This window comes from Trachurus trachurus, assembly GCF_905171665.1.
Source record: "Trachurus trachurus genome assembly, chromosome: 5".
In the NCBI taxonomy this organism is placed as follows: Eukaryota; Metazoa; Chordata; class Actinopteri; order Carangiformes; family Carangidae; genus Trachurus; species Trachurus trachurus.
In genome coordinates this window covers 35,253,069-35,267,902 of record NC_139896.1, presented here as the reverse complement: position 1 = coordinate 35,267,902, position 14,834 = coordinate 35,253,069, and the positions used below count along the sequence as shown (strand labels likewise).

General features: G+C 41.6%; 1 protein-coding gene across 2 annotated transcripts in view; it reads right to left on the bottom strand.

The window, feature by feature from the left end:
• arhgef10la (Rho guanine nucleotide exchange factor (GEF) 10-like a) overlaps positions 1-14,834 on the bottom strand; it is a 124,062-nt gene that overhangs the window by 10,588 nt on the left and 98,640 nt on the right. For both annotated transcript variants that reach the window (XM_083972303.1, XM_083972304.1), the window contains 3 exons: positions 7,317-7,531; positions 6,278-6,435; positions 4,079-4,221 (listed from right to left, as the gene is read on the bottom strand). In XM_083972303.1, the coding sequence (XP_083828429.1) occupies positions 4,079-4,221; positions 6,278-6,435; positions 7,317-7,531 (516 nt within the window). The remainder of the gene's footprint in view (positions 1-4,078; positions 4,222-6,277; positions 6,436-7,316; positions 7,532-14,834) is intronic.

The window sequence follows — 14,834 nt, the reverse complement described above, 5'->3', positions numbered from 1 at the left end:
ACATGGCCGCCTCGGTTCGGTGCGAGAAAGCTTTCATTTGTATGCAGGTGTGATTCCACTTCAGTGAAATACGTACCTTTTACCTTTGTCAACTACTGGATGGATGAACTGCCATGAAATGTTCTACAGATATCCAGGATAAATTTGGTGTCAAGTCATTTATAACTAATTACACTCCCATGATGCTGAACTGTAGTTTGTGTTTATTTCTGATTATCAAATGCTGTCACATCTAACACTGTGAAGCAAACTGCTGGACGTGTTACACTAACATTGCTTTAAACGCAACACTGTGCTGAAATATGGCCTCACAGAACTGCTGTGAACTCGTTCCTCCTTCATTTCCTTAATTGTTTAAACCTCTGTGGTCATATCTAATAGCTAAAACCATGGAAGGTATTGTTCCCAGGCTTTGTGAGCTTGTTAGCAAGATATCTGCATTTTAAGACAGATGAAACAGCCCATAAATCCTCACTTTCCTTCAGCCACATTTGTCTCTCTTGTCTCAGAGCCACTGCATCGCTGAGGTTTTGTCAGCTCTATAATTTTCATCTTTCCCCACCGGGGTGGAATGTAGCTACATAATACACACACACACATTTTTAAGTGGTGATGATCCTTTGGGTTTCTCATGCAAGCGATTTCAATATCATAGTAAGCAGACAGCCATGTTTACCCGACACATAGTGAAAAGGTTATAGCTGAATAATAATGTAAGTCACAGATGTAAAGATTTAAAAGAGACTCTTGCCGTGCAGCGGGTGCAGGGATCAGCTCTGTCAGACGAGACGAGGTGCAGTGTCCACCAAAGTCATGGACAAATGATTCAAAAGTGCAGAAAATCTAACAAAGTGGTGACCGTGGGGAAAACAATGAAATTAAGTGAATACGAGTCCATGACCCCTCCAGCCGTGCTCTGTGTCATATGTCTCGCTACAGGTGCCAAGTACTGCTTATCCAGATCCTGGACATGCACCAACGCCCCTGTGAAGTCAGCCCTCTTGAGTCCACATTAGTGAGGAAGACAAGGTTAGCAAAGAAGTAACCAGAGCTGACCGGTTAAGCTCTGTGGGAGATACAGTGAACCAGAACTGTGCCTCCGTTGCATGGCCATTCAGCTGATTAAGCCCATGTCTCTGGAGGACGGGGGGAGGGAAAAGAGGTGAAGGAATAAAAGGAGACATCCCTGGCTTGCCTCGCTCCTGATTATGTGGACCTTGAGGCCGGCTCAATAAGCAGCTGTACTGATGGTCCACATTTGCCAGCTGTTGCTTCTTATTTGTTGCAAATAACAACCCTAACCCTAACCCTTTAAGAGAAAAAAATGTAAACACATATTAACTTAAAAATCAAATACATTATTTTTACTCCTTGTATATTACTACATCTTTTTCTAGTTGGCATGAGATCAACCCAAACATCTGTAATTCCAGATGGAGTAAGTTAAAGGGATAGTTCAATATTTTCTGGCAAATTGGCCCATTGCCATAATCCCTACAGTCATAGCAGTAGGTTCGTTACCTTTAAAGCAGAAGTAAGGGGAATGTTTGTGTTAATATAAGTCTTAAATAGTTGTATCTTCCGACAGCAATCACTTCTATAGAGTGTTTGGTCTGAAACACGGGTCTGTCAGTCACTCTGCTCTGCTGTAAGCCGAGGAGAAAACTTTCCTTGTATCCTACAACCTTTATCCAATGAGGAGAGAGAACGGCATAAAGGGGCGGTCCTCTCTGTGTGTGCAGCCAAGGGATGCGCGTGAATGTGGTGACGTAGGGACGGGGGCGGGGACTGCTAACTCCATCAGCTGACAGGAAGTTAGCCAAAACCTCCGGATCACTTACTTCTGCTTTAAGTGCAAGTTATTTTTTGAACAGCGGAGCAGAGCCGCAAGCGGTTTTTTTCATTTACTCTGAAGATGTAAACCTAATTTATATGATGTGGGCAATGAGACACACTGTGTTTGGATGTTCAGATTCTGTGAAAGTAGATTTGTCTTGTGTAATTTGTGTGAACAGATAGGCTACTATCACACATCTTAATCAGGTCCTGTCACATATCTTACAACTGTGTGTTGTCTCAGAGTGGCCGTGTGATACAAGTTGTTTTTTGTTCCACAAGCATAGAATTGAGATCCACAAACAGTTTGTGTAAATGTTAGGTAGATGTTCACAAATGTTTTTCATTTATTTGAAAATTATTGTAATGTATTCACAGATATGTTTTTATTTGTTCAATTTGTTTGTGCATTTGCAGATCAGTTTTATATTTGCGAGATATTTCTGTGAGTTTGCTATTTTAATTTGTGTATTTGTGGAAGGTGTTTCATATAAACAGATTACAAATTTGAACACAGATTGTCAATCTATTCACCCAAATAACTCTAAATCTACCTCCATCATGTTTTTTTATATGTCACTAACTTGTATTTGTCCAGGGAGGGTCTGCTCGGCACACATGCTTGTTTTCAACAAAAGCCCTTCAACTCATTTGTACAGCTATGCACACGCACATCTGGGAGCTATAATTAAATAGTAATGGTTTGCAGTTCAGCATCTGAATACCATATTAACATAACCCAGAAGAGTTTGTTTTCTGCCAGTCATTATTGTCTACTGCAGTGAGAGAGTCGCCCCCCCCCCCCCCCGCACACCTCTAATGACACACAGCAGAGATGAACACCTTGGAGAGCAACAACACAAAAACCAAAAGCATGACAGAGACAACACCCAGGGTGATATTCTGGAGATAACACTGCACATTCCCGTACCGTAACTCAGATCTCAGAGCGCTACAGCGAAATGAGGCTTATTTGTGTGTGAAAGCCCCAACAAACATGGTACAAATCTACAAAGGCTTTGACTCATTGTCCACACAGCAGCTCCAGGCTGTAAATCTCAATGACATCACAGATTAGGACGCAGGCTCTCCGAGGCTGTGTGCATCAATCTTTTCAGAAAATGAAAGCAGAGGAAATTTTCCTCAAAGCTACGAAAAACCAAAAACAAACAAAAAAACACCTTGTCAAGCAGTTTCACATATGAACCATCCATTTAGGAGCTCAGAACATGCTCTAGTGAATATTTATCAGCGGGAGAGGTTGGAGGAATTGACCTGCCAACTTGAGATGGAAAAAACATGCATGCATTTTTTGGATTGTCATTTTTTAACTGGTTAATCAATTTTGACATAAACTTCTGAAATGCAAAATATTCTAATCTCGATAGGTTGCTAAACACAATTGACAAAGAACAACAAATACATCTAAACAAATAGATTTATTAAAATAGTATTGTATACAAATAGAAACTAAAATGTGCTCTACTGTCCTCTGCTTTCATCTCAATTCTAATCTTGGATTTTGATGGATATTATTTTTTTTAGAATCTGCTTCATAATGTTTTTGAAAATTACAGATTCACACTCCATTTTCTCATACAGTTTTCTTATGTTGCCTTTTATGTCTATTTCCATGCTACTTTAATGCCTGTTTTGCACACTGAATTAACTCTTTGTATGATAATGTGCTTTACCTCCATTCAGCCCTAGTAATCTTGCTGCTTTGTGTACAGAAAACACATGGGTCAAATAATCTTAATATCAGTACTGTACTGTAAAACTGTATTCAGAGTAAAGGAAAAGCAATGCAAAAGAAAAAGGCAAAACCAAAAAAAAATAAGGAAAGAAAAACCTCTGTAAAGGTTTGCACAAAAATTCTTATTATGATGCCTGGACAAAACGAAAATAAAATTACACTCAAATCAGTCTAAAGATGATGTTCAGTCTAGAAAGGCAATCACATACGGTTAACAATATAAATGGCTTAAGTTTAGAAAATTCCAACAGCTTTGAATTGATGGAGTGAAAATATTTCAACATTTATCAATTATTAGCTGTGAAAATGTTTCAAAGTTTGTTCGTTGTATCTATGGTTTCCCCTTTAAGGCGGAATATCCAGATAAATAATGCACAATCCTAAGAGTCTGCTCAGATGAAAGCAGATTTTGTCTGATGAAAAATCTCTGAAATGTTATCTTTTTTTTGTCAACATGGTAAACTGCAACATTATGTATTTATTTACCTGAGTGACGAGGCTGGAGATGTCTATGGCTGTGACAGAGTTCCCCCAACTGGCCCACACCGAGTCGTCCAACACCAACAGCGTGCGCACCGGTTCTGAGCCCAGGTTTACACATCTGCAGGAATCAGGTTCCCAAAGATCATCTGAGGGAAAGAAAAACACACAGTGAACAAAAAAACCAATAGCTGTCTACAAACCCTCAAAATCACCGTCTATTATCACAGCTAGCTTCAACTCTGAGGGTCCTACTTCTATTTCAACACCATAATATTGAGTGAAGCAATTACATTCATTTCTTGCCTCTTGTATCGCAGCAAGTTATCTTGGTGTTTATGTAAAAAAAAATACACTTAAAGCTATTTAATGTGGAGCAATTACTTAAGTGTCAGTGGAGGGAGCTCCCAGTTGAGGCTCATTTTACTTAAATGAATAAAAAAGCAACAGACATGAGCGTATGTGGACTAAAGGTTGACTAAACAAGTCTACAGACCTCCATTTGAAGCACCACATACTGTGCAGCACAATGTTTGCACCCTTGCCACCCACATGCTAATAACTCTGGTGTATACTTTAATCCACTTTCCAACTCCTTTATCACTCCCCCCTCTCTTGCTGTGTCGTTCACTCTTTTTGCTTCATCAGTGTGAAAATGAAGCAGACCTTTTTTCTTTGAGTTTTAATCACAGTGCCCACGTTGCAGCTACCACAGAAGCACATTATAAAGTGAATTACATAAGCATTGCCTTTGCTATGCGTTAATGAAGCAAAATTAGAGAAGGAAGTGCATCCAGCCATTTAATTAACATTTTGAGTTGTTTATTTCTGCCTTTCATAGCAGAATGGCTTTACAATGCCTTTTGACTTCCACAGGTTAATTGCTTGGCATGTTATAAAGGTCATTTTTCCACCTTTTCAAAATTCACTCTTGTAAATGTCCCTACAGTCCCCTTGCACTAAGGAACACCAAACCCATGATTCTCCCACTTTAACATAATGGGGGACCAGTCTTGTTGCAAGTCAAGTCAAACATTTCTCCCTCTGCTTGTTAAATGTTTTCATTTTAAGCTGACATAATGTCTGATGTGCATATCTCGGTGAGAGAAGCTAGAAAACATTATTCACTAAGCAACAATGTGTTGTGTGTATTCACATGCCTTTTGATACGAGTCTCGACTGAAACCTTGGCATTTCCTGGCTGCTGCAGACTTGTTTTTAGACAGTAGCGCGCTAGTCAAGGGCATAAATCTTTAACAGATGTGCCGAATCCACAAACATTCCCCGGCACCCTCCAGAGCTTTTCTCCTGTCCTTTTTTTTATATACAAAGCATGAATAGTAATATTTAATCGGCATGCAGCAGCTTGGTGTAATTAATCATCCTTTCTGCTTGGGAGGAGAGAGGAGCACGGGAGGAAAGCAGGCGCATTGACATACTGTGGCCAGGTAAGAAGAACCCAGTGATAGAGCTATTGTGCTCCCGCTGGCTGTGAAGACTACAACCCACTGCTGAGATGGTGTTAAGCCCCCCTAGCCTTGTGCAATGCCTGACTAAACATGGCATGCCATCTACCACATGGAGAGGTGTTATTTTCATACTTATACCGGGTGTGAAATTCACCAGGAAAACAAAATGGGATCCTAGCATAGACTGTTCAAAATTAAAATCATTTTACAAATACTCTCATTGTGGAAATGGGTTTTCCGAAAAATGTATCGTGCACGACGTTAATATTTTTAGGTCATGTTAATAAAGAATTTATGTTTGAACACAATAATTGTTTACTACTACAGAGCAGTTTCATAAATATGTAATGCATGAAAACAGAATCTCATTTGTACCAGTTATTAAAATATTTTTGTTGCTAAACAAGCTGATTTAGAATCTGAAAAATATTCAGTCAGTCTGCCTCACTGTCATGCAATACGGGACAACAGGTACAGTATAGAGGGAACATAAACACTCATCAGTAGAAAAGAAATAGTTCACACAGTAGTAAATACGAGTTCATAATTAGCATTTAGAATATGTAGTCAATTGAAATATTTTTGTCTCTCCCTAATATGCTTTGCATTTTGAGTTAGTTTATAGTTGTTTTAATTATTATTATTTGCCATATGAAATAAAAGGACACATCATGCACAGAGAGCAGAAAAACACCTAACAACATCCTTCTAAAAAAAAAAAAACCCAAAACCTTACCGCTGTTATTTCTTCCATAAACCATCACAGTCCCATTCCTCAGGCCTGCAAACAGGAAACGAGAGGAGTGCTTGAGGCAGAGCACAGGGCAGCCCTCTGGGTTACGGAGGGTCAATAGGCACTGTGCTGCAGTGTCCACGCTGCCATACACCAGGATGCTGCAGGAACAAAAGCAGTACAGGCAAACATGATAAATGGGTGTCATTTAAGATGACAGAGTGGCTCTTTTTCATGCAGTTTGATTTAACAGTTCACTCTGGAGCAAAGCATTGTGTAAGTGCAACCACTCTGTCTTTCTCATGTTTGAAATCCCATCTTAACTTTGCTACATCTTGTTGTCTTCTTCAGAATGACAAATGCACATTGCTTTTTGTTTCTCTCTGTCAGAGAGGAAGAAGTAGAAGAAGTAGTATTGGAGATGACAGTTATTTGAGTGTGCTGAAATGCATAAATTGATTTTTTTTTTTTTTACTGTATGTCTTTTTTCTCTTTCCCTGGACAGACACGCATTGAAAGGGAATGATTCAGCATCCACAAAGTGCTGACATATGATTTCTTATTCTTATGCAAAGGACTAAACACTACTACAAAATGTCAATTATAGAAAAGTTGTAACATAATGGGTAAATCTGAGATACAGGACCATTCCCTGCTTGAAGAAAACACAATGTATTCACTGCAGCTATGGCAGGAGACTGATTAAACCCATCCCCTATTACACACGGTGGGATCAGAGGGTTTATTGGATTAGAAAATGAAACTGATCTTAGCAGCAGTAGCAGGATTGATGCCATGTTGGGTATCACCTCTGATTTTTTGCTTTGATGAAATATTGACAAGCAAATCTATAATGCTGGAAATCTCAAGGGGCCATAACAAAGGATAATACAGGATATTATTTTACAACAGAAGACATGGAGCATACTGAAAAGCAGATACAAGTTATTTCCAATGAATATAATTTAAAAATTTCTCCTTTTTTTCTATATCAACACAAAAGCTTGTTTTTCTCTTTTTTTCTAAGGCATCTGTTCCTCACCGGCCGTCGTCTAACCCGACACAAATGTTGGCGCCGATCCCAGAGGTCGCCCGGTGAACTCCAGCCTCGCCTTCCTCAGCCTGAGATGGTTCTGGTACATACTCCAGACATCGGACAGCAGAGCCTACCTGCAGGCTCTTCACAGCCCGTGGCATGGGCCTGTTGAGGGAAAATATCTCTATCTGCCCCTGAGAACTCTCTCCTCCACCAGCCACCTGTAGGGAGAAAAGAGCCTGGTTGAAAGAGGTCGAGACCCCATGTTAAGTTGTACCAATGGACTGAATCGTAATGCCGCAGGTGATAAACTATTCTGCTGGAATAGAGAAAAAGATATAGGAGGAGAAAATGTGCTGAACCAGGCTGGGCTCCATTAGATCATGCTACTGTAGCAATGTGTGTTTGCTGTCTTGATGGAACTGTGGAAGCCGGGGTATAATGTGTCTGTGCTTAAACATTCTCCACCTGTCAGCAATTTAGATTAAAAAAAAGTTCAAATCAATTATCCTGTCAGACTTTATCGTTTGTAGTCCTCCCTCAGTTTCTTTGAATATCACGTAGAATTTTAAACACATTATGTAATGGATTCACAATGTCATCTCGAGAACATCAAACAGTCCTTAAAACACTGAGATCTTTTCATCAGAGCAGGAGGGAGAGGCTAGCTCTCCAAGGTTTCTGGAGGGCCCTGAGCTGCTTAACAATGACGTTTTCTGAGTTCATAAGATCCGAGTGACTAATCAATTGCTTGAGTCAGTTAATGATGAAATGAAAATAAATCTTTTTCAATTAATTGAAAAGGACGATTTTAGCGTGTCCAAGGTCACAGTCAGTTGAGGAAGCTGTTTTCTGAGTGAATGAAGAAGTGCACAGCACACAGGAGGTACAAACTACAAACAAAGCTTCTGAAAGCCAGACGTTTCTTCCAATCAATGCCTTGTGTCCCATTTTGAAAGGAGCTCAAGTTGTGAAAGAGCCTCCCTGAAAACAGGAACAACAACAAACTTAGATGTTACCAAAAGAAGTCAACTCAATAAGCTTTCCCAAGGTGATTCATACTCTACAGACTGACTGTCGGCCTCAATAGAGACTTGATTTCCTGTGTATCACATTTATATTGGCCTTTGTGTAAGCCTGTCAATGCCAATGCTGAGAAAACAAAGACAGCAGGAGCTTTCTCTGATTCCAATTAAGGTGGCATCGCTCCCATTCCCAAACAATTAAAGTGTCACTGTAGGTTTTCAATATAATTTCATTCATTACTTGTGTGTAAGACCTAGATGCTTGTCCAGACAAAATGCAAAGCCCTTCTAGGTGAAACAAGAAAGCACGGCTGCTCGGCGTTAGACAGTGAAGATTTATTCTCTGTATGAATCACATTGTGTGAGTGTGACATGAGCTAAATATAGTCTTTAGCTCTTCTCCTCCACACTCACCCTTATTTGCATGCAATCATTTGTTTGATTTGTATCAGCGTGCAGAATCTGGACAGGAGTGATCCTGTGGGCTCTTGAGAATGAGCCAGAACAAATAATGGTCTGTTGCACAGGGTGAAAAGAAGATAGGGAGGACTTATCTTGCAGCAAGGGGCCCAGAAAAACACAGCTTCAAGTGACTCTGTGTAACCGACGCCAGAGGCAGGGCCCCTGTCACCCACACTCCTACACAATTTAATCATTCACATGTCCGTCTGTACCTCCAACCCTTTACACACACACACACCACCATCACCACTACACAACCTGGAAAGCCAGCGCTAATACTGTGCCCTGACAAAGTCATCACTACTTATTTGGGGAAATAGATTTCTGGAGTTGTGCCGTGGACAGATTCCTCCTCTCGGCTTGGGAGACACAAAAACTTCCCAAACAGTAAAAGCTCTGCCAGCATTAATTAGATTGCTCTGGACAGAGCGAGGAAGCATGGGAGAATGGTCATGATAGCACACTCTGCTCAACAATGTTCGCCACATTAAGAGGCCAAAACCACGGATGACCAGATTGCTGATATACTCTGAAGAAAATACATTTCAACTTCCCCAGCACTAATGCTTGCTATGAATGCTAACACGCTGAATAAATGCTGATGATAAACGTGAGGGCAGAGTTAACGGAGACTTTATCTAAAACTGAGAAGTAGGATATTGGGGGAAAAGGAGGACAAGTGGGGTGAAGGCAAACAGGGAAACACTGGGGTATCAGCCTGATTAGACACAATGTCATTACTCTGATCAAAGCACACAGAAATCCCCATAGCCCATCTCACTTTAACATGATTAGTGTCATCCCTTATTTGACAAGCCTGCCAGGGAGGTAGAACCAACTGGGGGCGGGAACGCTCAGCCACTAATTATTCTTGCTGGATCTGCAGGCCTTCACTGTTTTGTGTTTTAGTGGATACCAGTATGTTTTCACTGTGGTTAAGTGTTGCACCTTGCAGTGTGTAACATGCACTGTGCTGGGAGATAGATGTGCTTAGTACACAGTGAGTTGCTTGTCCTGTTTTTAAGGTTGGTTTGAATAATGAATGTCTAAGTATATTTGCTCAACAGATTTAAATTACATTCATAACAAAATTTGTCTGTTAAACATTTAGATGCTTAAAGGGATAGTAGCATTTTTTTTAAGTGGGGTTGTATGATCTACAAATAGCCCCTAAGTACTTTAATTGCAGTAGAAGACTCTCTGCACTCCTCCCGTTAGCAACGACAGCCCATAGCCCTGCCCAGAGATTTACAACATACAGTGTTGTGAACAGACCCAAAGAAAAAAAATACACAGTTCCATTGTTCAGTATAATATAATTTTTTCCAGCCACTCAAAGTGCAGGAAAAACACAGTTTTTATTTGGACCTAACCAACTCACGTATCCCTCCGCCCAGGGTCAGGGGTGGACTGGGACAAAAATTTGGCCCTGGACTTTTTGGTCCAGACCGGCCCACTTTCTGCGCACGGATATTTTGCCAACTAGCACCGTTGATGTACATACAAACACACAAGCTCTTAATAACACCACTACTAAACGATATACAATATACAACAAAGTACAGGAATAGTGTGGAATAAGTTAAGTTTGGACAACATTACATGCACATAATGAGTCTGCATGCAATCAGAACTTTGGCTAGTTGGCTAAAGTATGGAAAACAATAGTACAATGATCTGAAAAATGGACAAACACTAATTTTATCTTAGAAAGACAGTACAGCTCAACATAATGTATAGACAATGAAGCATGACAAGAAATACTGTATGCAGAATGATGTTTTACTGTAACAGTATAATCAGTGTTTTATTAATTTTAACTGTATAATGTTAAACTGTTGAAAGGACAATAAACCATAAACACTGACTGAAAAAAATATGGAAAGCATTTGTTAAGTTGTTAGCTCAATGTCCTTCATGACCAAATTTGAGTGAGGGCACTTTAATAAAAGCAACTAATCAATTAATCAGGATAGTATATGAATTTATTGTTTTCCAACTTTAGATAACTAGATTTAGCTGTAACACACCACACCATCATAGTTATTTATTATGTCAAGTAAAGTTCATAGCAACCGTTCTGGACCATTTACAGTATTTTAATGAATGTTTATCCACACCACTCTGGAAAGCACATACCTGCTTAACACGGTATCACTACCTCCTTCACATGGTGGAGAGTCTTCCTCAACACTTGTTTTTTCAGCCTCCTCCTGCACCATAAGGGCACTGGTGGAGGCTGGAGCCTTCTCCAGACTGTCAGACTCACGTGAAGGACCTGCTGCTGAAGCTGCAGCCTCGGTGCTTCTAGCCCTGGCCAGGCCAGGCGGCCCCTGATCTGCGTAATTGTTGTACTTTTAGCAGTCTGTGCTGCTGTTACTTTCCTCCATTTTTCCGCGCCGTCTTTGCGTTTGTTTACTTTTCTTTTCCGTTTTCGTGCGCTAGTGTGTTGTTGTTTTCTCTCTCTCGCTCTCTCTCTCATCATGACTCCGTGATTGGACGAGGGGGGGGTCTATAACATGCGTGGGTGGGACTCCTGGGCCTCTGTAACCTCTCATAGGGCCATTGGGCCAGGTAGACAAGCCACTGGGCCAATCGTCACCTCTCTGCTGTGTCTGCAGCTGAGCACTGTGGGCCGAGCCGATGCATGTCTCTCTCTCTGGGCCGGGAGAGTTACAATACGCAAGGCGAGGCATGGCGAAAAAAAAGTTAAATAAATAAATAAAAAACGGCCGCCTATCGGCCCATTGGTGACCGTCCCACCGGGAAAACTCCCGGTACTCCCTATGGCCAATCCACCCCTGCCCAGGGTTAGCGCCCGCCGATCAGCAGTTGGTTAGGTCCAAATAAAAACAGTTTTTCCTGCACTTTGAAGGGCTGGAAAAAATTATATTATAGCGAACAATGGAACTATGTATTTTTTTTCAGGTAAAACCTCTTTTAGGCCGTGAAAGTAGGCCGTTTCTTTGGGTCTGTTCACAACACTGTATGTTGTAAATCTCTGGGCAGGGCTATGGGCTGGCGTTGCTAACGGGAGGAGTGTAGAGAGTCTTCTACAGCAATTAAAGTACTTAGGGGCTATTTGTAGATCATACAACCCCATTTTAAAACAATGCTACTATCCCTTTAAGTGCTATGGTTGGGAATCTTTGGGTGTCTCACAATTCGACTTGATTCCGATTCTTAGGGTCACGATTCCATTAAAAATCGATTATCCTCAATTGACGATGGAGGGTGGGGTTGCTGATGGGCATAGGCCTAGTCACAGACATCCAATAGAGGATTTAAATCTGACCCGTTAACGTTAATAGGCGGTTAATGAGCGTCATGGCGTGCTGCAGCTGCAGCGCTGTGTGCGGAAGCCTGTGAGTGCGCGTATTGAGACGGAGGAAGATTATGAATCGATCCAGAATCGTAGAGGATAAGAAAGAAGAAGCTGCATCCTCTCACAAATTGTTAAAGCTATCAGTAAGCGATCCGGTGGTTTTGGCTAACTTCTCGTCAGCCGATGGAGTTAGCAGTCCCCGCCCTCGTCATGGATCTATTGGTCCTCGTCCCTACGTCACCACATTCACGCGCATCCCTTGGCTGCACACACAGAGGACCGCCCCTTTATGCTGTTCTCTCTCCTCATTGGATAAAGGTTGTAGGATACAAGGAAAGTTTTCTCCTCGGCTTACAGCAGAGCAGAGTGACTGACAGACCCGTGTTTCAGACCAAACACTCTATAGAAGTGATTGCTGTCGGAAGATACAACTATTTAAGACTTATATTAACACAAACATTCTGCTTACTTCTGCTTTACTTTTAACATTTACATTACATTGACATTTATTTTAAACTTATTTTGAAGCTTTTAAAAATTAGATGTTTAAAACTGGAAAGTTTTATACAGAGATGAACAATTCATGAAAAATATTGACAAAATCACAATATGGCCAAAGCAATGTCCACATTGCAATGTCTGCAATTTCATGCATTCATCCACTGGCTGTAGGGTCGGGGGGGGGGGGGCTAGGCGATCCTAGCTGGTATAGTCTGAGGGCAGGGTAAACCCTAGAGGGGTCGTTGGTCTATCACAGGGCTGACACATCGAGACTAACAATGCTCAAACTCTCACAGGCAATTTAGCGTTGGCAATCAACCTAATGAGCATGTCTCTGGACCGTGGGAGGAAGAACCTGGAGAGAACCCACACAGGCACAGGGAGAATATGTAAACTAAACTCTACACAGAAAAGTCCCTGGCCTGGCAACCACTGCACATGCACAATATACCATAACAAAAGCTGTGTGGTGCTACGAGTACCTCTCAGTTTTAAAGGACAAGGTCCAAACTGTGAGTGGAAAACACCAATGCAACTCTACTGCTACTGTAAATCATTCTGCTGGTCAATATTCAAAGACCTGAAGCACTTGATTCTCATCCTCAAGGACTGAAGACAGATAATGCTGTCGAAGACCACAGAGTGCTCTGACAGACCTGAAACATAACAGCTTCTTTATCGAGCTTAACCTGGCCATGCCTCAATAACACACAGCTCTTTGCATTAGGCCTTGCTGCTGTGCTGTATAGTATGAGTGAACATCTTCTGTACACACTGCAGTAACAGTCAATAGCTGATTGTTGCAGCTGTAAACAGACTGAAAGCTTTAAACACATACTTCAGTCTAGTGGACATATTCTCTACCAGTGGAGCACATACTTGTATCCTGCAACCTAACTTTGCTCCTCTGAATGGTGTGGGTCAAGCTCTGGGGCATTTAAGCCATCTGTAACACATGTGCTCTACAGGAAGTTGAAGGTCAAACACTGACATCAAATTGCCCTAACTTCCAGTTGTGCCACACAGTATCTCCCTTTTCCCCATCTGACTGAGCATCCAGCTTTAAAAACCTTTCAAATAGCACCACAAAAGCAATTAAGGCCCCGTCCAGACGAATTCGTTTTTTTCGAATCCGGATAAATACTTTATCGGATTGGCCTCGCGTCCACACGGATCCGGCGTTTTCAGGGGGTGAAAACGGTATTTTTTGAAAACGGGTCCCAGAGTGGGAAAATTTGAAAACGCCGCCCCAGCGTATCCGTCTGGACGGCCAATACGGACTTTTTCAGAAACGATGATGTCATGCCCCCCGCCGCTCTACCTGTAACCTGAGAGGCACACACACACACACACACACACACACACACACACACACACACACCGCTGCAGCAGCTGCACACTGACAGTCTATGCACGTAACAACAACAACGGCCAACTACCGTCAGGTCGCTCAGACGCTGCGGCTGAATCGCGCCTGTTTAATCATCACTGATCATCATATTAACTCTGACACGACTCCCTGTCAACATTTAATCCATGTTTGAGTTTGAATACAGCGGGGAACTTCTTCTTCTATTGAATTACAGCGGGGACTTCCCGTCTTCTTCTCTGTTTTAAGTGTTTATGTGTGGCAGGCCGCGCTGCAGCGACACACACACTCCACACACACGCCTGCAGTATGCAGGTACTACAGCGTTTTGGGTCGTTTTCACTGGATCAGTGTGGACGCAGATATTTCTGAAAACGATGCCGTGTTTACGGAGATTTTTTTCAAAACGATTAAGAAAAAGATCGGATTCAGTGAAGCCGCGTTTTCGTGTGGATGGGGCCTAAGTCTGAGAAACTAAACTGTGAGTAGTGAGTTTTTCGAGGGCCTTCACTTGATTTAGCCAGTTTTAGGTCAAAGGGGGATTACCTGATAAAGTGCCCACCTTCTGCAAAGAGGAGAGGGAGCAAAAATTGAAACTTAAAGATTAATAGCAGATTCACTCGTTTTCCTGAGTTTCTCTCTCTCTAGATCTGTTAAATTCCCCCAAGTCTGGGGATTGTAATGTGATAGTCTGGCAGTGCAATTTGCCCCACTCATCACAAAGCACTCAGCAGCAGTTACCTACTACTAGCCTTCACAAGGTGTCAATTCGCAGTTTCCTTGTGACATTTTACAGAGAAAAATGGTGCGTGTCCCATTCTTTGCCTTAAGAAAAAAAAATT